This window comes from Pelophylax lessonae (genome assembly GCF_965119305.1).
Source record: "Pelophylax lessonae genome assembly, chromosome: 13".
In the NCBI taxonomy this organism is placed as follows: Eukaryota; Metazoa; Chordata; class Amphibia; order Anura; family Ranidae; genus Pelophylax; species Pelophylax lessonae.
The window spans coordinates 66,724,761-66,751,099 of NC_138780.1; the positions used below are offsets into that span (position 1 = coordinate 66,724,761).

The 26,339-nt window shown below is 39.8% G+C and overlaps 1 protein-coding gene across 3 annotated transcripts in view; it reads left to right on the forward strand.

Annotated features, from left to right (window-relative positions):
- Positions 1–3,857: 3,857 nt before the first annotated feature.
- LRRC71 (leucine rich repeat containing 71) overlaps positions 3,858–26,339 on the forward strand; it is a 96,436-nt gene continuing 73,954 nt past the window's right edge. For 2 of the 3 annotated variants that reach the window (XM_082275085.1, XM_082275086.1), the window contains exons 1-3: positions 3,858–3,958; positions 21,301–21,392; positions 26,143–26,178. In XM_082275085.1, the coding sequence (XP_082131211.1) occupies positions 21,320–21,392; positions 26,143–26,178 (109 nt within the window). In that variant the 5' untranslated portion in view covers positions 3,858–3,958; positions 21,301–21,319. The remainder of the gene's footprint in view (positions 3,959–21,300; positions 21,393–26,142; positions 26,179–26,339) is intronic. The other variant, XM_082275087.1, reaches the window with a different exon arrangement.

The window sequence follows — 26,339 nt, forward strand, 5'->3', positions numbered from 1 at the left end:
ACAAAAAATATATAGGACCAACGTAACCTTCCTAAAATATACAGCTTTATTTTTTAAAGAAGATTGCACAAAATGACATCTCTGGATAAATGGAGAAGGTAAGCAAGCAAGTAAAGGATCAAATGCATGATGAAAGAGGACAATATGAGTAGAGATGGGCTCAGGCGTGTTCAGGATCCTAGTCCCAACCCACCTGCCCGATCCCACCAGGAAGCCTCCGATGCACACCGCTAATCACAGGCATTGTGACATTTCCTGGTCCGCAGCTTTACAGACCGGGAAATGTCTCCCAGACTGTGATTGGGTGTGCAGTGTCGGCTTCCTGGCAGGATCAGGCAGGTGGGTTGGGACTAGGATCCCAATCACTCCTAAGCCCATCTCTAAATATGAGCAATCAGGGCTTGTTCACACCATGGCCAGTCAGTGGCCTGTGTTTTTTTCATGTGGATTAACACAAGGGCACACCACAATGAAGTGTACATGTGCGTTGTAGTGTGTTGCATTAAAATGGAACCTGTCTGCAAATTGCAAATGTATATTAACGTAACTGAAAGCATGGATAAAAAAAACAAATGATGTTAATATGTAAACCTGTCTGAGACACTGTCACTTCACAACGTTTGTCAGAAAGCGCAATGTAATGCAGCGCAATGCAAGTGAAAATGCATGTTCAATGCATTGCAGTGAGCTTTTATGTGTCGTATGATGGTGGGCAAATTATATATACTCCATGCATGATCACTAGGCAACTAGGTTATATACTTTATGTGCATTACAGTTCTGAAACTGGATACATTATAATGTATTTTAGGTTCTTGGTAGCCAATGGATTAACTGAATTCATTTACTGCTCATAATGTAATACCATACATTGATGCACCATTTTTCTTACAGATGTCATAGTTACCATATGTTAATAACTTACTCAAACTTGATGATTACATCAGTGTCAATACTAGGGGTATTCATGGTCAATGATGAGATGGCATCCCATCTTCTTTAAATGTGTTTCACTGATAGTGTTAAGCCCCGTACACACGAGTCGAAATTCGGCCGGGAATTTTCGTCCGACGACCGATCTGCCAATTTTCGGCTTGTTAGTATGGTGCTTCCTACAACCGACTCTGACTTTTCGGCCGAAAAAATTCTGGTGTGCAGACTATAAAATGTTTGTCCTCCGTCAAAACATGGCCGATTTTCGTGGAGTCAGTACAGATTTCAACAGGGAAAAATCCTTTGAGCAAGACTGGGCATGCTCAGAGAAGAAAAAACACAAAGAAAGCAATCCAACACATGACATCACTTCTGAAGTAGAATTTTGTCGGTCAAGAAAATTCGTGTGCAGTCTAGGCACATTCCAACCAACACAACACAACTCTGGACAAAAGACGGACGATCGGTCGGCGGAAATTCGTTGCGTGTGTACTAGGCTTTACTCTGCTTCGTCAGGAAAGGACGGTGATAGATTACAAATATAAATGTATTAGGCTCCTTTCACACGGCCGCTCCGTGTGTCCGCAAATCATCCCATCCGTTTGCGGATGATTTGCGGACATAATGTAAGTGAATGGCACTGCGGGTGTCAGCGGAATACCATCCGCTGACACCCAATTTTCCTCCTTTCAGTTCTGTTCCGTTTTTACGAATGGAACAGAACCCCATTTTTCCTTCCGTGTAAAAAACGGAAAGGAAGGAAAATCGGATGTCAGCGGTGTCATCCGCTGACATCCGCAGTGCCATATACTTACATTATGTCCGCATATCATCCGCAAATGGATAGGATGATATGCGGGCACACGGAGCGGATGACAGAAATGTCATCCGCTCCGTGGAAAAAAAAAAAAAAAAGTCCCGCAGCGGACCTTTCACACGGAGCGGCCGTGTGAAAGGAGCCTTATATGTAAAAATGCAACCAATTAATACATTGATGGAAGTGCAAATGGAAATAGCAGTGCTAATACACAGAATGAAATGTTATCAGGGAGTGGCATACAAATACTTTATAGTACTTTATTAATCCACATAATGCAATGATCTTGAATGCCAAAAAAAGTCCCACTATGCTAATAAAATATTGTCACTCCTCAAAATGTATGTGCTCCTAAAACACCAATACAAATCAAGGATCGATAAGTGACTGACACGATGATAAAATGAAGTACAGTATGAGTGGCTACAGATTATCAGAATGTAAATAATGGCAATAAGAGCAACATTGCAGTTCAGAAGAATGCAGAGAAAGCAACCAATTAACCATTTCAATACTGGGCACTTTCACCCCCCTCCTGCAAAGGGCATCTTTTAGCTTTCAGCGCTGTTGCATATTGAATGACAATTGCGCGGCCATGCAACACTGTATTCTTAGTTAACTTTTATCATTTTTTTCCCACAAATAGAGCTTTTTTTTGGTGGTATTTGATCACCACTTGTTTTTTTTTTTTTGCTAAACAAAAAAAAAGGCTGAACATTTTGAAAAAAAAAAAAAAAAAGGTTTTCCTAATTTCTGTTTATAAACGTTTTTTCCTTCACTGATGTGGCTGCACTAACAGGCACTAATGATGGGCATTGATATGGCGGCACTGATGAGGTGGCACTGATGATGACGCACTAATATGCAGCACTGATAGGGGGCACTGTAATGCAGAACCGATGGGCACTGATAGGCGGCACTGATGGGTACTTAGAGGTGGCACTGATGAACACTGATAGGCAGCACTGATAGGCAGCACTGATGAGGAGGCACTGACAGGCATTACTGATGGGGACTGATTGGCATCCCTGGTGGGCACTGATTAAAATCCCTGGTGGGCGTGGGTTTGCATCGCTGGTGGGCACAGTTTGGCACTTTAGGTGGCCATTCTTGATGGGTCTGCACTGATAATCGATGAGCTAATTATCAGCGTAGACCCCCCCCCCCCCTGTCAAGAGAGCCACTGATCAGCTCGCCTCTACTCGTCCCTTATCAATTACTGGTTACGTTGTGACCAGCTGTGATTGGACACAGCTGATCACATGGTAAAGAGCCTAAGTCATAGGCTCTTTACTGTGTTCAGAGTGGTGTGTCAGAGGACACATTGCACCACCGATGGCCGCGATTCAGCTTATCCTGCTAGATGTCATATGACGCTACAGATAACTGATCCCCTGCATGGCCATCATTCTGCTTTTGGCTGGGCGGGATATGAATGAACACTAAACGCTCATTCACACTTACTTCGTTACATAGTTAGTCTAGTTGAAAAAAGACCAAAGTCCATCTAGTTCAACCAATAATCCTAAATTCAACCCCCAATCACTCCCCCTTTAGCAGTGACTAGGGGGTGTACACATGGCGGGAATTCTACCCCCTGGCAGGCACCACCGCTGGGACCGCCCTGCAACCACATGCAATGCACATGATTGTAGTGTGGGGGTTAAAATAGGAGGTGACATATCCCCTCCTCACTGCATGTCCAATGCCTCTGAAAAGTGAGCATGAATTGATTGCTATTCCTCGCCATTAGTGTGAATGAGCCCTAAAATTCCCAAAGGAAAGTAGCCAAGCAGCTTCTATGAAGACCAAGAGCCAGTAATGTCCATAAATATGATTTATGTACTAACTATAGAACTCATTTTACCTTTATAACCATGCTATTGTCAAAGGATTGCAAAGTTCAAAAAGTTCTTCAAAGTTTTATATACATAATAAAGTGCAGAGGAAATCATCATCGGTGCAGCACCACAACCCGAGCAAAACCACTTCTACAAATCACTGTCGTCTCTCGAAAAGGAGCATTGTTAACACCAGCAGACAGTCACCCTCCCACACATGCGCAGTAGCGATAAGACGACTCGGCTCCAGCTAAAACACAGTGACCTTGGAACGCACTGGATCCGGAAATAACACGCGGCTGTGGAACGCACGACAGCTGTAAACAAAGCGTCTCCAGGTGCCGCTCGCACGGCTGACAGTGAGAAGGTAAGGAAGAGATCAGAACAAATACTGATCATTATGAACAAATGATCGTTATTTCATGTTAATGTGTGACATCACAGGTGATTACTTTGTCATTATTAGTCATTGCACTTATTTCTGATTGATCTGTATTTGACCAGGACACAGTGATGAATATTCAGTTAGAACATGTATGGCTGGATGGGGGCTTTTAATATCATTTCCTATTGTTTTATTGGACATTTGTCAGTCACTTTATCTTAGGGACAGGCACATGGACATTAGCAGGCAAAAGGATGTAAAACCCTCGGTGTTATACAGTGCTTGGGGATCCATAGGAGTTCATGGCTGTGTGACCTGACTGGTACCGGGGGAAGAAGAAATGTTCATTTCCATTGACATGTCTGTTGGGGTAACACATTATGTGTGTATGTATAGGGTAATACATTATATGTGTATGTATAGGGTAATACATTATATGTGTATGTATAGGGTAATACATTATATGTGTATGTATAGGATAATACATTATATATGTATGTATAGGGCAATACATTATATATGTATGTATAGGGCAATACATTATATATGTATGTATAGGGTAATACATTATATGTGTATGTATAGGGTAATACATTATATGTGTATGTATAGGGTAATACATTATATGTGTATGTATAGGATAATACATTATATGTGTATGTATAGGGTAATACATTATATGTGTATGTATAGGATAATACATTATATGTGTATGTATAGTATAATACATTATATGTGTATGTATAGGGTAATACATTATATGTGTATGTATAGGGTAACACATTATATGTGTATGTATAGGATGATACATTATATGTGTATGTATAGGGTAATACATTATATGTGTATGTATAGGATAATACATTATATATGTATGTATAGGGCAATACATTATATATGTATGTATAGGGCAATACATTATATATGTATGTATAGGGCAATACATTATATATGTATGTATAGGGTAATACATTATATGTGTATGTATAGGATAATACATTATATGTGTATGTATAGGATAATACATTATATGTGTATGTATAGGGTAATACATTATATGTGTATGTATAGGATAATACATTATATGTGTATGTATAGGATAATACATTATATGTATATGTATAGGATAATACATTATATGTGTATGTATAGTATAATACATTATATGTGTATGTATAGGATGATACATTATATGTGTATGTATAGGGTAATACATTATATGTGTATGTATAGGGTAATACATTATATGTGTATGTATAGGATAATACATTATATGTATATGTATAGGATAATACATTATATGTGTATGTATAGGATAATACATTATATGTATATGTATAGGGTAATATATTAAATATGTATGTATAGGGTAATACATTATATGTGTATGTATAGGGTAACACATTATATGTGTATGTATAGGGTAACACATTATATGTGTATGTATAGGATAATACATTATATGTGTATGTATAGGATAATACATTATATGTGTATGTATAGGGTAACACATTATATGTGTATGTATAGGATAATACATTATATGTATATGTATAGGATAATACATTATATATGTATGTATAGGGCAATACATTATATATGTATGTATAGGGTAATACATTATATGTGTATGTATAGGGTAATACATTATATGTGTATGTATAGGGTAATACATTATATGTGTATGTATAGGATAATACATTATATGTGTATGTATAGGGTAATACATTATATGTGTATGTATAGGATAATACATTATATATGTATGTATAGGGCAATACATTATATATGTATGTATAGGGCAATACATTATATATGTATGTATAGGGTAATACATTATATGTGTATGTATAGGGTAATACATTATATGTGTATGTATAGGGTAATACATTATATGTGTATGTATAGGATAATACATTATATGTGTATGTATAGGGTAATACATTATATGTGTATGTATAGGATAATACATTATATGTGTATGTATAGTATAATACATTATATGTGTATGTATAGGGTAATACATTATATGTGTATGTATAGGGTAACACATTATATGTGTATGTATAGGGTAATACATTATATGTGTATGTATAGGGTAATACATTATATGTGTATGTATAGGATAATACATTATATATGTATGTATAGGGCAATACATTATATATGTATGTATAGGGTAATACATTATATGTGTATGTATAGGGTAATACATTATATGTGTATGTATAGGGTAATACATTATATGTGTATGTATAGGATAATACATTATATGTGTATGTATAGGGTAATACATTATATGTGTATGTATAGGGTAACACATTATATGTGTATGTATAGGGTAACACATTATATGTGTATGTATAGGATAATACATTATATGTGTATGTATAGGATAATACATTATATGTGTATGTATAGGGTAACACATTATATGTGTATGTATAGGATAATACATTATATGTATATGTATAGGATAATACATTATATGTGTATGTATAGGGTAATACATTATATGTGTATGTATAGGGTAATACATTATATGTGTATGTATAGGGTAACACATTATATGTGTATGTATAGGGTAATACATTATATGTGTATGTATAGGGTAACACATTATATGTGTATGTATAGTATAATACATTATATGTGTATGTATAGGATGATACATTATATGTGTATGTATAGGATAATACATTATATGTGTATGTATAGGGTAATACATTATATGTGTATGTATAGGATAATACATTATATGTGTATGTATAGGGTAATACATTATATGTGTATGTATAGGATAATACATTATATGTGTATGTATAGGATAATACATTATATGTGTATGTATAGGATAATACATTATATGTATATGTATAGGGTAATATATTATATATGTATGTATAGGGTAATACATTATATGTGTATGTATAGGGTAACACATTATATGTGTATGTATAGGATAATACATTATATGTGTATGTATAGGGTAATACATTATATGTGTATGTATAGGATAATACATTATATGTGTATGTATAGTATAATACATTATATGTGTATGTATAGGATGATACATTATATGTGTATGTATAGGATAATACATTATATGTGTATGTATAGGGTAATACATTATATGTGTATGTATAGGATAATACATTATATGTGTATGTATAGGGTAATACATTATATGTGTATGTATAAGATAATACATTATATGTATATGTATAGGATAATACATTATATGTGTATGTATAGGATAATACATTATATGTATATGTATAGGGTAATATATTATATATGTATGTATAGGGTAACACATTATATGTGTATGTATAGGGTAACACATTATATGTGTATGTATAGGATAATACATTATATGTGTATGTATAGGATAATACATTATATGTGTATGTATAGGGTAACACATTATATGTGTATGTATAGGGTAATACATTATATGTGTATGTATAGGATAATACATTATATGTGTATGTATAGGGTAACACATTATATGAGTATGTATAGGGTAATACATTATATGTGTATGTATAGGATGATACATTATATGTGTATGTATAGGATAATACATTATATGTGTATGTATAGGGTAATACATTATATGTGTATGTATAGGATAATACATTATATGTGTATGTATAGGGTAATACATTATATGTGTATGTATAGGATAATACATTATATGTATATGTATAGGATAATACATTATATGTGTATTGTGACAGGAAGTCAGGTAAATCTGGGAATGTAGTCACAGGAAGGAGATACATTCCCACCTGCTTTGAAAAATTCACTGATACTATAGGGTGTTGGCTGCAAAAAGAGCCAGCAGGAAGTTGAAAACCATTCAGCTGTTCAGAATGAGGAGATCAAGGCCTCTATAATTTGTCCAGAGAAAATCTATTGAGTGCTGCCTCCTGTCGCCGTGTAGGCTGGGAGAGGAGGACAGACATACGTGTACCTCCCGACGCCGTGTGGGCATGGGAGAAGGACTGCTGCCGCCTGTCGCCGTGTGGGCTGGGAGAGGGGGACAGTCGGATGTGTGCCTCCCGACAAGCTGGTGAGCATGGGAGAAGACCCCCTACAGCGATGTGAAGCTAAGGAGGGTAACCACGAGTGAAGACGTCTCAAAGGTGAGAAGACAAAGTGTTCCATGTGAAGAGTGTGAAGAGTAAAGGATCCTGTTATAAATGAACATGTGCTGTGTGAAAGAAAACAAAGGGACATGTTCAATGGACAATGTTTGTGCTGTGTGAAAAGCAAACAAATGGACATTTGAGTGTCTGCTGTAGGATCAGCAGTGTCGGCCCAACAGTAGGTTGGGAAGACTTCTTAGGTAGGTTCCAGCGTGAGAAGGTAGCCGCCCACAGAGGCAAGGATTTATTTTGTCTTTTATTTTATTTTGGCTGTTTTGACGCTTGCAATTATGTGAAGTAAATTGCATGAATAAATCAGTCTTGTTTTCAACCTCTGCTCGGCTATCTCTCTGTGAAAACGCACCCCCAAAGGGGTCACCCATACGCCTACCACCGAGCTAATCCCTCACATATGGTGGAGGTATGCAGTGGGCATAAGCAGAGATCCCTGCAATGGAGTGCATATGTTTGATGAACTTTGTCTGGTGCATGAGATTGCACAATCTATGTGTGCAGGAGAGAAGATCCTGACAGAAAAAAAAAAAAAAAAAAAAAGTGTTTTAAAGAGACAGCGGTCTCAAAATTATTTGATGAACTTTGTTGTGTCTGGTGCAAGTGACTGCACAAACTGTGTGTGCAGGAAAAGCGATCTTGCAAGAGAGAGAAAAACTACATGTGTTGAAGAGACAGTGGTCTGAAAATTGTTTGCTGGACTGTGAAAAATTTGTTTGTGGAGTTATTGAAGATGGGGCGGTCCAAACGCCTGAAAAATGCAAAGATAGATGAAATGAGAGACCGGATTCTATGGATGGAGGGGATGTTGCCGTCTGAACCAGCCCCATCCATGCCTAAAGAGAGTCTACTAAAGAGGAAGGTTGTTGTCCCTAGCAACACTGATGAAACTGCTATGGAGACGCAGTGTGCTCAGATGAAAAGTAAACTCAAAATGGAGGAGATGTTGAAACATCTGATTATATCAAATGCAGCTCAACAGCAGGCAAATGCGGATTTTCAGCAGAGCTTTGCAGCTCAACAAAAGGCTCATCAAGAGAGCATGGCAGGCTGGAAACAGAGACGCCAGCAGCCAATGGAGGCCATCGACTTGGAGGAAACCGAGTATGTGTGCAGGGCTGAGTTGGATGCCTTGCAACGGAAAATGGAAGAAAAGGAACAAGCCTTGGAATTGCTTAAAATGGAGCATAGAAACTTGCAGGAAATGAATGAACTACTCAAGTCTCATGTGTTACAGTGGGAAGAATCCACTGCTCTTCTTTTGGTCGAGTTGCAAAAACGCAGAGAGACTATAATGGAGAAAGATACCATCCTCATGGAAAAGGAAAGTGAAATTCAGACTTTGCAGAAGCAAAGTATGGCTGATATGTTGGAGTTGCGTAATCAGCTGGAAAAAAGTCTTCAGTCTTTGGGAGCTACAAAAATAGACCTGCAGGAGTCGCAGGAACAGAATGTTGCTCTGAAAGCGACATTGTCTCTCAGCGACAAAGAGAAAAGTGAAAGAGAGGCTAAATTACTGAGTACTGTGTATGAGCTCACTACTTTGAGCAATGTGGTAGATGAATGGCGTGCGGACTGTGAAAGTTGGAAAGGGGAAGCCCAACGTGTCCAGCAGCAGTTAAAGGAGAAAGAAGCCTGTGTGGCAGAATTACATTCTTATTCCCAGATGCTAGCCAATGAGGTGAAGGCTCTTATGCAGGGAAAAGGAGATTGTGAACATAAGAGGGAAAAAGTAGAGGCACAGCTTCTGGAATCGCAAGTCAAGGTGTCAGAAGGTGACCGATTGTGTGCTAAGCTGTCAGAGAAGGCAAACCGACTGCAGGTTGAGTTGGACAATGTTACAAATCAGCTTTCTCAAGCAGACAGCAAATCTAGAGAAATTGCGGAAGATTTTTCTATCTTGGAATCGCAGCTGCAAGACACGCAGGAACTCTTACAGGAAGAGAGGTGTCAAAGGCTGAGTTTTAGCACAAAGCTCAAACAAATGGAAGATGAGAAAAATGGCTTCCTGGAACAATTAAAAGAGGAGGCGGAAGCAAAGAAAAACCTATCAGAGCAAGTCGCAACATTGCAAGCTCAGATAGCGGATATGAAAAAACGCATGGAAGAAAGCGTTGGTTCATTACAGTGTGTTGAAGATGTGAAAAAGAAGTTTGATCAGATGCTTGGTGAAGAGAAGACTGTGTCTGCAAAATATGCAGAAGAACGCGCACGTGCAGAAACGGAGGTGCGTGATAACGAGAGCAAAGCCCTGTTCTTGGCTCGCTCTTTGGAGGAAGCTCTAGAGTGTAAGGCTGAACTAGAAAGTGTTAAACAGCTGCGTACAGAAATGGAAGAATTGGTCAGCTCCAAGGATGATGTTGTGAAAAGCGTTCAGGAGCTAGAAAAGTCTAAGCGAACCTTAGAACAGCAACTAGAAGAGATGAAGATTCCGTTGCAGGAACTGGAAGAGGAATTCCAGGCAACAGAGGATCTGTCCCAAAGAGGGGATAGTGTGCCTGATGCAGTTTTTAAAAGGATCAGTGTTTTGGGGTCTGTCCTGAGTGAGCCTCAGAAATGTGACGACATGTGGCTTGAATCACCCCTTTGGAATAAACCGTTCCTTCAAAAACTTCAAGCATTGGAAAATGTATCATTAGAGCTTCAGCAAACAAAGGAGCTGAGTAAGAAATGTGGTGATTTCTCAGTTCAGGCTGAAAACCTAGTGGAGAAAACTAAGGCTGTTGGTGAAAACGTGAAGCAAATGAATAAGTGCCTTTCAGGGAGTGTTTCCAAAATGGAACTGGTGAAAGACGGGTGGCAGAAGTTTGATCGTGATCTTGAGATGCATTCCATGTGGAATTCAGATAGAGAAAAAGAACTAGGTGACCTTGAGCGGTCAAATAGTTCAGCAGAAAGTGCATTGAAGAAACCTGTAAAAGAATGTGTTGCAGTTCCATGCTTCTTCACTGATGCAGAGAGGAGGTCTATAATGGATACCACCCAGATCGCTGGGTTCAACTGTGTTGTTGCCTTTAACCCCGATGTTGGTGGAAGGAAAGTTGATGATGTTCTGGTTGGCTACTTCTGTGAAGAGTTTGGCAAGAAATATAAACTGAATATCAAATCAAATAGTAGGCCTTTACTGCGACTCGCTCAGGAGGGCGAAAAGTTTAAGAAGTTGATGAGTGCAAATGCTTCAGATCTGCCTATGAATATGAAATGTTTGAATGATATTGATATCTCTGGGAAAAGGAACAGGGGTCACTTTGAAGAAATGTGTGACAGCCTGTTGTCTCAATTGGAAAATCCTCTGCACAGCATCTTAGAGCAAGCAAAGCTCAAGAAGGAAGATCATTCCCTTTTACAACAAAAAGTCAATGATTGTGTACAGATGTATGGAGAGGCAACTCAAGTCACAGAGGGATGTCAAGAGTCCCTACTTGGAACAAAGCTTAGTGAAGCAAAGGTTCTCAAAGTTTTGTGGAAAACATTTATGGATTGCAGAGAGAGGCGTCTTAAGAATGTTGAAGACATTAAGACTAGCCCAATTGAGTTGCCTATGGATCACGGTCCTCCATGGTGGATTGGACAGACGGTTATGAGGGACAAGCTGTCTGACATTTATGAGAAAGCTGTCAATGAAGATGACAGAAACGAGAAGGAGCAAAATTATGCCAAAAATGCAGTTGAAGAATGTGTATATGAGATGAGAGACAAACTGTGTGGCATTTATGAGAAATCTGTCAGTGAAGATGACAGAAACAGTTTCATCCGGAAGCTTGAGGATAATAGGAGGCTTATCAGTGAGTCAGCAGTGCCTGACACATGCGTGCCTGGAAATATGTGTCCCAACCCTAGGGTTGAAACAAGAGGGGGGGGTATGTGACAGGAAGTCAGGTAAATCTGGGAATGTAGTCACAGGAAGGAGATACATTCCCACCTGCTTTGAAAAATTCACTGATACTATAGGGTGTTGGCTGCAAAAAGAGCCAGCAGGAAGTTGAAAACCATTCAGCTGTTCAGAATGAGGAGATCAAGGCCTCTATAATTTGTCCAGAGAAAATCTATTGAGTGCTGCCTCCTGTCGCCGTGTAGGCTGGGAGAGGAGGACAGACATACGTGTACCTCCCGACGCCGTGTGGGCATGGGAGAAGGACTGCTGCCGCCTGTCGCCGTGTGGGCTGGGAGAGGGGGACAGTCGGATGTGTGCCTCCCGACAAGCTGGTGAGCATGGGAGAAGACCCCCTACAGCGATGTGAAGCTAAGGAGGGTAACCACGAGTGAAGACGTCTCAAAGGTGAGAAGACAAAGTGTTCCATGTGAAGAGTGTGAAGAGTAAAGGATCCTGTTATAAATGAACATGTGCTGTGTGAAAGAAAACAAAGGGACATGTTCAATGGACAATGTTTGTGCTGTGTGAAAAGCAAACAAATGGACATTTGAGTGTCTGCTGTAGGATCAGCAGTGTCGGCCCAACAGTAGGTTGGGAAGACTTCTTAGGTAGGTTCCAGCGTGAGAAGGTAGCCGCCCACAGAGGCAAGGATTTATTTTGTCTTTTATTTTATTTTGGCTGTTTTGACGCTTGCAATTATGTGAAGTAAATTGCATGAATAAATCAGTCTTGTTTTCAACCTCTGCTCGGCTATCTCTCTGTGAAAACGCACCCCCAAAGGGGTCACCCATACGCCTACCACCGAGCTAATCCCTCACAGTATGTATAGGATAATACATTATATGTATATGTATAGGGTAATATATTATATATGTATGTATAGGGTAATACATTATATGTGTATGTATAGGATAATACATTATATGTGTATGTATAGGATAATACATTATATATGTATGTATAGGGTAATACATTATATGTGTATGTATAGGATAATAGAGTAAATGTGTATGTATAGGGTAATACATTATATGTGTATGTATAGGGTAACACATTATATGTGTATGTATAGGATAATACATTATATATGTATGTATAGGGTAATACATTATATGTGTATGTATAGGGTAACACATGATATGTGTATGTATAGGGTAATAGAGTAAATGTGTATGTATAGGGTAATACATTATATGAGTATGTATAGGGTAATACATTATATGTGTATGTATAGGGTAATAGAGTAAATGTGTATGTATAGGGTAATACATTATATGTGTATGTATAGGGTAATACATTATATGTGTATGTATAGGATAATACATTATATATGTATGTATAGGGTAATACATTATATGTGTATGTATAGGGTAATAGAGTAAATGTGTATGTATAGGGTAATACATTATATGTGTATGTATAGGGTAACACATTATATGTGTATGTATAGGATAATACATTATATATGTATGTATAGGGTAATACATTATATGTGTATGTATAGGGTAATACATTATATGTGTATGTATAGGATAATACATTATATGTGTATGTATAGGATAATACATTATATATGTATGTATAGGGTAATACATTATATGTGTATGTATAGGATAATACATTATATATGTATGTGTAGGGTAATACATTATATGTGTATGTATAGGATGATACATTATATATGTATGTATAGGGTAATACATTATATGTGTATGTATAGGGTAATAGAGTAAATGTGTATGTATAGGGTAATACATTATATGAGTATGTATAGGGTAATACATTATATGTGTATGTATAGGGTAATAGAGTAAATGTGTATGTATAGGGTAATACATTATATGTGTATGTATAGGGTAATACATTATATGTGTATGTATAGGATAATACATTATATATGTATGTATAGGGTAATACATTATATGTGTATGTATAGGGTAATAGAGTAAATGTGTATGTATAGGGTAATACATTATATGTGTATGTATAGGGTAATACATTATATGTGTATGTATAGGGTAATACATTATATGTGTATGTATAGGCTAACACATTATATGAGTATGTATGGGGTAATACATTATATGTGTGTGTATAGGGTAATACATTATATGTGTATGTATATGGTAATACATTATATATGTATAGGGTAACACATTATATGTGTATGTATAGGGTAACACGTTATATGTGTATCTATAGGGTAATACATTATATGAGTATCTATAGGTTAATACATTATATGTGTATGTATAGGGTAATACATTATATTTGTATGTATAGGGTAATACATTGCATGTGTATGTATAGGATAATACATTATATGTGTATGTATAGGGGAATAAATTATATGTGTATGTATAGGGTAACACGTGATATGTGTATGCTTAGTTCAACGTAGATGCAGAGAAGCACCAGTGTTTATACGGGTACAAGCAGGGCCGCTGATAGGGGGGGCACCAGTCCTCCTGTAGAGGGCCCGGGCACACAGGGGGGCCCCAACAGCACGGGGAATTGGTGCGGTCGGGCAGGGGGGCAATTACAGAAGGAAGCCCTGTGCGGCTCTGCATATATATATATAAAAGCCAGTTTCTCCCACTCCTGCCAGCTTTCAGCTGCTGCAAATGGAAGAGCACAAAAAGCCGCACAACCGGTTGAAGATGCAAAAAGTTAAAATCCAAATTTATTTTGCAGGCAAAAAGATAAAATCATCCAAGATGAAACCAAAACAGTCGGAGACATGGGGGGGAAAAAGGGGGAGCACGGCGGTTGACGCGTTTCACGGAGTCTTCCGCTTAGTCGTAAGGCTACGACTAAGCGGAAGACTCCGTGAAACGCGTCAACCGCCGTGCTCCCCCTTTTTCCCCCCCATGTCTCCGACTGTTTTGGTTTCATCTTGGATGATTTTATCTTTTTGCCTGCAAAATAAATTTGGATTTTAACTTTTTGCATCTTCAACCGGTTGTGCGGCTTTTTGTGCTCTTCCATTTGCTGCTATCAGGACTGCGGATCCGTGCCTGCACCTGGGTTGGATGTGTTTGGAACTATTCCCTCACTTGAGCGGTTCTTTTCCCTCTTGACCGTTTGTAGCTTTCAGCTGCCGCGGGGAGAGAGACACGGACACAGGGCATCATTCCTGTAATTGCTTCTCCGACACCGAACCCCCCTCCCTGTTCTGCCTGCTTCTGACCCCCCCCCTCCCCATGTGCCCCCCTCCCAGAGCACTGCAGGCTTCCCTGTCCTGTAAAAAAAATAACAAATTCTAAAAAATAATAATAATTAAACATTGTAATAAATAATTAGTAAAATTGTAAAATAAAATAATGGTAAACATTTTTAACATTTAAAAAAAGAAGATTATAATTGTTTTAATTTTTTTAACGCAAAAACAATGAAAAAGGGCTAATTCACACAGGATCTCGGTTATGTTTGTGTCCGCTAATAATGATATTAGTGTATTTTAGTGAAAATATTGTCTTGATATATTTGGGGGGGGGGGGGGGGGCTGCCAGGTAGGTTGTACGTGGCCCCGTGATTTCTAACAGCAGCCCTGGGTACAAGCCATTCCAGCCATGAATTCCTATGGATGGCTGTACTATCTGCAGACCCCAGCCACTGGTACCAGATGTGGGTTTTACACTGAAGCCCATTTGCACCCGTAAAAGTCTGTGTTCATGTATGCTATATACTTCATTTTATGCAACCTTATTTATTGGTTTATTATGGAATTTGTAATTCTGATTTATGATTTTTATTTTTTTTTACATGAAGGATGTTTTTATTTACAGTTGATTATAATATGTAATTTTCTGTCATTTATTTAAAAAAAAAAAAAGAATTTAACAAAACAAGACAAGAATTCAACATGTACAGTGCTTTGCGAAAGTATTCGCCCCCCCCTGAACTTTTCGACCTTTTGCCACATTTCAGGCTTCAAACATAAAGATATAAAACTGTAATTTTTTCTAAAGAATCAAAAACAAGTGGGACACAATCATGAAGTGGAACGAAATTTATTGGATATTTTAAACTTTTTTAACAAATAAAAAACTGAAAAATTGGGCGTGCAAAATTATTCAGCCCCCTTAAGTTAATACTTTGTAGCGCCACCTTTTGCTGCGATTACAGCTGTAAGTCGCTTGGGGTATGTCTCTATCAGTTTTGCACATCGAGAGACTGAAATTTTTGCCCATTCCTCCTTGCAAAACAGCTTGAGCTCAGTGAGGTTGTATGGAGAGCGTTTGTGAACATCAGTTTTCAGTTCTTTCCACAGATTCTCGATTGGATTCAGGTCTGGACTTTGACTTGGCCATTCTAACACCTGGATATGTTTATTTGTGAACCGTTCCATTGTAGATTTTGCTTTATGTTTTGGATCATTGTCTTGTTGGAAGACAAATCTACGTCCCAGTCTCAGGTCTTTTGCAGACTCCAACAGGTTTTCTTCCAGAATGGTCCTGTATTTGGCTCCATCCATCTTCCCATCAATTTTAACCATCTTCCCTGTCCCTGCTGAAGAAAAGCAGGCCCAAACCATGATGCTGCCACCACCATGTGTGACAGTGGGGATGGTGTGTTCAGGGTGATGAGCTGTGTTGCTTTTACGTCCAAACATAACGTTTTGCATTGTTGCCAAAAAGTTCGATTTTGGTTTCATCTGACCAGAGCACCTTCTTCCACATGTTTGGTGTGTCTCCTAGGTGGCTTGTGGCAAACTTTAAATAACACTTTTTATGGATATCTTTAAGAAATGGCTTTCTTCTTGCCATTCTTCCATAAAGGCCAGATTTGTGCAGTATACGACTGATTGTTGTCCTATGGACAGAGTCTCCCACCTCAGCTGTAGATCTCTGCAGTTCATCCAGAGTGATCATGGGCCTCTTGGCTGCATCTCTGATCAGTCTTCTCCTTGTATGAGCTGAAAGTTTAGAGGGACGGCCAGGTCTTCGTAGATTTGCAGTGGTCTGATACTCCTTCCATTTCAATATTATCGCTTGCACAGTGCTCCTTGGGATGTTTAAAGCTTGGGAAATCTTTTTGTATCCAAATCCGGCTTTAAACTTCTCCACAACAGTATCTCGGACCTGCCTGATGTGTTCCTTGTTCTTCATGATGCTCTCTGCACTTTAAACGGACCTCTGAGACTATCACAGTGCAGGTGCATTTATATGGAGACTTGATTACACACAGGTGGATTCTATTTATCATCAATAGTCATTTGGTTCAACATTGGATCATTCAGAGATCCTCACTGAACTTCTGGAGAGAGTTTTCTGCACTGAAAGTAAAGGGGCTGAATAATTTTGCACGCCCAATTTTTCAGTTTTTTATTTGTTAACAAAGTTTGAAATAGCCAATAAATGTTGTTCCACTTCATGATTGTGTCCCACTTGTTGATTCTTCAGAAAAAATTACAGTTTTATATCTTTGTTTGTCGCAAGGCACTGTATATAAATTCTAAAATGCAGCACTATCTCTTTAAGAAAATCTATGACATTAAAAATTATTTTAATGTCATTGGGTTTTCTTAAACTACCAAAGAGGTATACTTGTAACCTTTCCAGTCTGCCAATGTTCAGTGTATATATAATTAAATGATGGATTTACATAGTCTTTAACAAGTTGATATGTTCCATTTGTAGCATCTATGCGCCATACCTGATGAAGGGGTCAAGCAGCTACAAAAGTGTTTTAATGCAGCGAAATAAAGTTCCTTTTTGATGTAAAGACATGTTGTGGTCTTTTTAACCAAAGAAATATAGCAGACTACATTTTGACCTAAATTTATGAAGAAAGAATATTTTTTGCAAAATGTTATAACATGAAACTAAAAAAAAATATTTGTTTTTTTCATAAATTTGTGTAATTTTTTTTTTATGTAGCAAAAAATATAAAAACCCAGTGATGAATGAATACCACCAAAAAAAGCTCTATCTGTCTCAAATAAATTATAAATTGTAAAGTGTTGCATGACAACCGCAAAATTCTTATTCAAAGCGTGATGGTGCTGAAACTGAAAAACTGCCTGGGCAGGAAGAGAGACCCCGAAAAAGTCCAGTCTTGAAGTGTTTAAATATAAACATCAATTTTTTGTTTCAAAATTACAATAGTCCACTAAGTTCACATTATGAAAATAGATAAATAAATACATTATTTTTTCAGGAAAAAATGTGCATTTCTAATTTTTTTCACAGGAGCCTGCAGACATTTCCTCCAGCTTTCTTGCCTGTACCTCTGTATGGGCTTTCTTTTTGAATGCTAGAGGAAGTGTCAGCAGCCTAAGAGGGTGCTCAGCAGCACCCTTGCAGTCCATTTTGAACTGCAAGCAGTCCGCTGTGGTGGCAGATGGGACTTGTTGTGTAATATTTAAAGATTCCTGTGAATGGATGATGCAGCTGTGTGGGCAGAGCCCTATACAGCCGTGCCAAATTTAAACTGAGAGAGTGGGTGCGGGGAGAAGAACCCCCCTCTCGCTGTCACAATGTAGGAGGGGGGGGGGCTAAATAAAAAGAGGAAGGTTTCTTTGAACATGTTACGTTTTACACCCTGTGACAGGAGGCAGGGAATCCTCTCCCTACGCTCGCTGTCTCAATTTGAAAACAGCGCGCCTGTCTGGGCTCCACCCACATGGCCGCATCATTCATTTACAGTTTCTTGTGAATTAATAGACTACAAGTACCATCAGCCATTGCGGCTTCTGGCTTGTATGAGTGCTCTCATAGTTCATTGATCTTCCTGCTCTGCTCCTGAAGTACAGACTCCTGAGGTATGGGTAGACAGCTATCCTGAGAGTCTGCAAAAGCTTTGCATTGCACCCGCAATCTGCTTAGAAAAAAAATAAATAAATGCACATTTTTTTACCTGAAAAAAAATGTGCATTTATTTGTTTTTTTTTTTTTTTTTTTTTTCAAAAGGTTAACTCATCCTTTAATACAGAGTTCCAGAAAACCTTATGTTTTTCTGAGTTTTGTAATCGAGGATCACGACCTGGATTTTGAAGGCTCCAAAATGTCTTGGGTGAAATGCAACCTTCAGTTCTGTGTTTGAATTTTGCTGGATGCCTGCAGCCTGTGTGAGTACACAGGTGTCCGGGGTAGTTTTAAATCAAAATAAGGATAGGCATGGTTGGCACTCAGGAATGGATGACATCCAAAAAATAGAATTCTTTTTTTGAAAAGACATGTACAACGCAGTATAAAACAGCCTACTCGCTTCGGACATTAATCCTTAGTCATTAATAAGGACTAACATCCGAAAAGCATAGGATGTTTTTACAGCATTGTACAGGTCTTTTTAATAAAGGAATACTATCTTTTGGATGTCTTCTTGAGTGCCGACCATCCCTTTCCTTATTCTGGTACGTTGGAGGTGTCCGCAACCTCGAGGTCTGAGCACCAGGCAGAGCTGTTATGTGGAAAGGTTGTAGCGCCTACACACCGGTTTTCCTTTGTTTTGAACCAAGTCTAAGAACAGGCCAGCTAAGAACAGGCCAGCTCAGGGCAGTTGCTGCCATTTTCAGACAGATCCCTGTCAGGAGAGCATTTTTGCTTTACTTGTTACACAAGGCAGAGCCAGCACCCAGACATGCAGGGCGGAGGTGTATATTGGAGAGAGGACACCTGGAGCGGTATCTATTCCTCAGGAGAGCTTGGGTGTTTCTGCTGGAGACTGCAAAGGACTGGGAAAGCTGGGACATCCACAAGAGTCCTGGACACAAAGAGAGGGTCTTGGAGACTAAAAATGCTGAGACAGGTGAGTCCACGGGGGATAGAGGTAGTCTGGAAAAGGGAGCAAGCTTGGGGTGCTAAAGACCCCCATTTAAAAGCAGGAGTGGCCCTGTGCAGTAAGGTGCTGCAACTAATGGTGCTTTTCCACTGCATGGAACCGAACGGTTCGGCTCGCTTTTGTGCTTTTCGAATGCTGGTACCGCATGGTATGGCGTAGGAACGGTTCGGTACGGTACGGTACAGCGGTGCTTTTCCACTACATGGAACCGAACGGTACGGCTCTCTAAAACAGTACCACCTCGATTGTGGTTCCAAGAGGTACCATACCGGTACCATATCCCACAATCCTTTGCATGCAGCTGACTGTTTGTCACTACTAGCCACTGATTGGTCAGAGAATCATTGTTATCCCACCCACTTACTTTAGTACTACATTAGTGGAAAAGCAAACCATACCAAACCGTACTGAACCGTTCCAACACCGTACCAGGCGGTACCATGCAGTGGAAAACCAAACAGGGCCAAGCAGGGCCAAGTAGAGCCGAGCCGGTACTTGCAGTGGAAAAGTGCCATAAAAAAGTACCACCTCCATTTGTGGTTCCAAGAGGTATCATACCGGTACCATATCCCACAATCCTTTGCATGCAGTCACTACTTGCCACTGATTGGTCAGAGAATCGTTGTTATCCCAACCACTTATTTTAGTACTACTTTAGTGGAAAAGCAAACCGTACCGAACCGTTCCAACACCGTACCATGCGGTACCATGCAGTGGAAAACCAAACCGGGCCAAGCAGGGCCGAGTAGAGCCGAGCCGGTACTTGCAGTGGAGAAGTGCCATAAGGCTGAGTAAGCCTGAAGAACCCATGGTGTGGGAGATCAGTGCTAATAGCAGCAGAGCTGCTGGCAAGGAGAGCCAAGTGGCTCACGTATTTCTATCGATTGTGTTTTTGCATGAGAAAACTTTGTTGGAACTTTGCTTGGACTTTGTTCGGACTGACATGTCTCACTCTGAGTCTTTTCACCCCATATCACAATACATTCAGTAACAGTTAAGCAGGCCATAGACGGCATAAACCAACGGGTTGCAGGAAAGAAACTTGCAGGATTCCCCCATCAACATGGACAATGCTGAGAGGGAAATCCCTGCTGCTGAGCAATCGTCTGCTCCCAGCAGGTGGGGGGGGGGGGGAGGGGGGAGTCAGGGGCAAGGGCAGGTGAAGCTGTCCCCGCTGGAAGAAGACGGTGATTATCGCTAGTGGCAATAGCCGCTTACGATATTTAGAAGTGAATCCAGCAGGCTGGTTTTACCCCAATTGATCAGCCTGCCTATTGATTGGTTTGAAGTGCTGAATTATGTATGGCCGGGCCTTAGTGCGATTTGTCATCCCAGGACAGGAAATAAGTTACTGTCAGAAAAGCCAAAAAAAAAAGAAAATAGCCTGGAAAAAAGAAATCTGATGCAGACAAGTCTAATGCTTGGTAAGCTGTATTATATGAAATGCTTGATTTTGGGTTTGGATACCATTTAACTGCTCTCTATGGCACTTGCAGGATCATCAGAACTGTGGCTATGGGAAAGAAAACTGAGAAGTTATTGAAAGACAAGGCACTGAAAGAAAATGAGAATGACTCCCAAAGTGCAGGTACTACACTGAACCCCTTAGTAATGAAGAGTGATTTGAATGTTAGTGTGTTGAACCAAGATATTTTACTTTTAGGCCAACAGCCAGGTAAATGTTGGGTATTTGAGCATAATCAGAAACGTTTGGGTAGGAAAGTTCAAATCACAAAAAACAGATGCACACTGGTATTGAACATGTGCACAGCATTGTGCAATCGTGTGCTGTGTCTGCCACGGTGTAGCAGGACTGATACAGGGCCATTGTCATAAAGGTAAATTAAAGCGATTCTAAAGGATTTTTTTTCTAAGATAATAAACATGTCGTACATACCTGCTCTATGTTATGGTTTTACATAGAGCAGCCCCAATCCTCCTCTTCTGGGGTCCCCTGCCAGCGTTGTCTCCCCCCCAAATGCCCCCATAGCAAGCCGCATTGGCTTAATGGCACCCCAAAACAGATCACAAAACACGGTGCAATTGCTATAATCACATCACATGGATGTGAACACCCATGCAATGCGATTCAGGTGCAGGAACATAAAAAGGATCCTGCACCATTTTGGTGCAGATGCAATTTGAGCCATACAAAATGTATCAAATTGGACCTCACAGACATCGCATGTGATGTGCACAGGAATGCGGCACGATTCCTGTGCGAATCACATGTGGTGTTCCGCACACACCAGTGTGAACCTAGGTAAAGGTACCTAAGTATTATTCAGAAATCACAAGGCTCTGTAGAAAAAAAGTGTAATGGGTCTTCCCAAAAGAAAAACACTATTGTACAAGGCTCTAATTGCCATAGGAGGTGAGAAGGACTGAAAAAGACGCGGCAGTGATAATGAGGTAAGTACAGATTGTGTCTAGATATTATTTTAAAAACAGTCATTAGCTGCTCAATATATTAACTATGTGTACACATTATTTTTTATGTCAAAATAATAAATTAAATAGAGACTATATATTTTGTGATACTGATGTGATAGTGTATATGTTATGGAATTGCTGCAACCACTCATAGTTTGCTCCCACACTGACCACAATTAAAATGTGAAGAAATAAATAAATGGTGCGCTGTTCCTTTAAATTTAAATATAACTCAAACAAATCAAACAACCATAATGTGATATGCTTCTCGAGTGCTCCTAAAACCAACAATATTCCTGTGCTACATTAAATCACAATCTTATGAAGTAAATAAAATACAAACACAAACAATAGCAATAAAATAATTGAATAATCCCAGTGATTTTAAACAGGAAAGTCCTTGAGATGCGTGTTAAATTTTAATTACATTTACATAGTTCACAACTATTACCGCATCACCAATCTTCCAAGAAATGTGCTGTAATCCTCAGTAATCCTCCACTCCACCTCTTAGTGAAATGCCTGCTCATTTTAATATTCACTCTAAATGAAACAGGCTATAAACGCTTTTAGAGAAAGATCTGTGCGAATCTGCCCCCAGCTCTTAGGCACTACTTCATTTGTAGGGTCCGTTTAAGAGACCTGTCCTTGCTGTCTACGATGTTCAAAAAAGTTCAAAAAAATAGTTAAAAAAAGGAATGGGAAGATACTCATAGCTCACCCCATGTACAATTATTAAACATTTTGATATGTCTCCCTGTGCACTTACATAAATAGGATCACATTGAGCAGATCCCATCCAAAAATATGGAGTCTCTCACAAAACATCCAGTTTGCGCATGTCTGGAAGTGACGTCACCGGCTCCACCCAACGCGTTGAGAAGAACCATGCAATGAAATGTTTTTGATAAACTGCACTGTGTGTGTATTTTCTTTACAGATCTGTGTCCAACATCATGTATTAAATAAGGCACTGTAAAATAGGAGATTCCAGACAGAGTGAACCAATGCTGAAAAGGGAATTTACAGCTCAGTGTACAGAGTGTAGTGTGGAATATAAAATATACAACAAAAGCTAAACAATGAGGCAGTGCAGAATAGGGAATGTACAGCATTGTGTGTGGAATGATGTGGTGTAGAATAGGGGAACATACAGCATAGTATTTGGAATAAGGCACTGCTGAATAGAGAATATAAAGCATGATATACAAAATTAAGTGGCATGGAGGAAGGAAGGAAGGAGGCCACGCCTCCGAAATGCGTTGTCAAAGCAACGGACGTGGGACATACAGCTGACTTACTCCTCCATGTTGCATTGTTTATTAAACAATGCAACACTCCATTCCCATCATCTATAACCTTTCCGGGTAAGCCGCAGCGTCCCTTCCTAACATTGACTGTGTCGGCTGGTCCGGGCACTCAGCTGAGTACGCCGGGGCCCAGAGTGAAAAGGACTTGGATTCCATCAGTGGATGTTACAGGAGCAGTGATCGAGCTCCGTGCTACTTGAAGGGGAATAGATGCGTTTAAATGCGTAAAGACGTGTGTAAGTGGGGGGCAGAGAAGTCGTTGTTTGTCACATCCCACATGTTTTCCCAATTACTCATTGGGCACCAGGTACTGGGTCAAATGTTAGGCCTGCCCAGTGTGGTTCCTACATTAGGCACTTTGTTACAGGGCTACTATATAGACACACACACGGGGTACTTTTACTTTGTGCTGTCTTCACCAATGCCTAGGGGCAAGGCTGAGGCTGAGGCTGCCGTGCAGTAATACTCAACCTTAAGGTGAACCGCTATACTTAGAGATGAACGTACACCATGTAGACTGGCACTGCAACTGTCCTCTAGTTAACTCTTTCTCAATAATGTACACCTTCACAGTAACTGGCATTTTGGAGGGACACACTGAGCCACATGTCCACACCCACCAGTCCAGCGTTTCCACTACTATTCCCAAGTAGCAGAGTGGGCCCTGTCATGCACTCTGCACAGGCTCAATGCGTGCACTTAACTCTCGAAATTCCATACCTCTGTACAGGATGGGCAACCTCTGCGGTGTGCAAACTGCTCCCGTAGCTATGGGAGGCAGACTGCTGGTGGAAGGAGTACTGACATGTCCCTCCCTTCTAGAGGCCATACCACCTATAACAGGTACACGCTATCGACAGGCTGCTCCTGTTACTCTTGGCATTTACTTATGTCTATAAATTAATTCACTCCACATCCATGTCTTCATCTTCCAATGTATTAAAACCCACTTGTTAACTGTGACTGTGCCAGTTACTTACAATACACCTCTTTCATAACTTCAGACCAGGCATTGACAATGTTTCAATATTTTACTTAAGAAAGTGCAAAATAAATATTTCACAGTCCAACAGGCAGGGCATTATTAAATCCTAACTCCCTAGCTCTAGGCTTGAGTGCTGCCCCGGCATACCTGGAGCAGATGGAAAGAATCCAGTCTTGGCAGAGTCCATTCTTAATAGAATCCAGGAATTGGCATCTTCAGGTGGGACTGCGGGTTCCAGCAATCCTCCTACATTTCGTTGGTTGCGTGTGAGCTAGTTTTCCCTGTAGGCAAAACCCCTCTGGCAGCAGTAGTAGTTGTAGTAGCTCTGTGTAGAGGCTGAACACTACATGCTGGATCCTGCCTGTATCTGTGTCCGCTCCCATGCAGACTGAGTGTGTGCAGAGCCCCCACCCCTTATCCTCTTATATTTACAGCACATGGGAAGAGAGGCAGAGCTCAGAGGAAAATGTGGGAAATCTAAAAATGCTTCCTTTTAAAATCCACTTTAATCGTTTTTTTTTTTTTATTCTGTACATTACTCATATATCCTATGTAAATTGTATGAAGAATAGAAGGCCTCTTTCACACGGCCGCTCCGTATGTCCGTATATCACCCCATCCGTTTGCGGGGATATACGGACATAATGCATGTCAATGGGATTGCGGATGTCAGCGGATGACCATCCGCTGACATCCAATTTGCGTCCTTTCAGCTCTGTTCCGTTTTTTGGAACGGAACAGAACCCTATTTTTCTTCCGTTTAAAAAACGGAACGGATGCAAAATTGGATGTCAGCGGTGTCATCCGCTGACATCCGCAATCCCCATAGACATACATTATGTCCGTATATCATCCCCAAACGGATGATATGCGAACATACATAGCAGATGACACAAGTGTCATCCGTGTCCGTGAAAAAAAAAGTGCCGGAGTGGAGGAAAAAAACGGAGCAGCCGTGTGAAAGAGGCCGAATACAGAATGTAAAAAAAAACAAAAAAAAATATGACTAACAAACTTATCTTGTTAAAATATAAAATGTGTATTATGTTCTTAGGCCCCTTTCACACTAGCGGATCGATTGGGTCCACCTGTTAGTTTTTCAGGCAGACCAGATTGGACCCTCCAGTCTCCTCTATGGAGCAGGGGGTGTCAACAGACATGTGTCCAGGTGATCCTATCCTCTAAAAACAGTTACGGGGATCCTTTCCCCACCCATCTGGCCGATCGGGTTGGATGGGATGGCAGTTGGGTGTAAACAGAATGGCGGCCCGTTTACATCCAGTTGCTCATAGAGGAGAGCGGGCTGTGTCTGTGTCCGCTCTGCATAAGCAGAGCAGACACAGACCAGCCATCCACCTGCTCAGCAGATTTAGTGAACAGATTGCCTGCTGAGCAGGCGGACTCCAACAGAGCCCACTGTGTGTAAGGGGCCTTACCCATATGAAGTGTTATTCATGGTTATCTTGTTTTAAGTGATAAGGCTAAACAAGAGATTTGCCATTTGCTTGATATTTCCAGACTTTTTCTGGGCTTGGCTGACAAAGTACCATCCTGCTATATAACAATGCTAAATATTTTGTAATGTGTTTTTTATGTATTTTTTGTTTAAGGTGTTGGTCCCCAAGACAAAACATCACTGTCAGTTGGTAAGCAGAGAGTGCAGTTTTTTTATGCTTCTCGGTATTTTAATAATACTAGCCCTGGGCAGTAAAGGGTAAGAGGTATTTTGGGAATAAGTGTTATGAATAATACCTACATACCTACATTAAAAAGTATGTGTAATGCCAATGGCTAAAAACTCATGTAG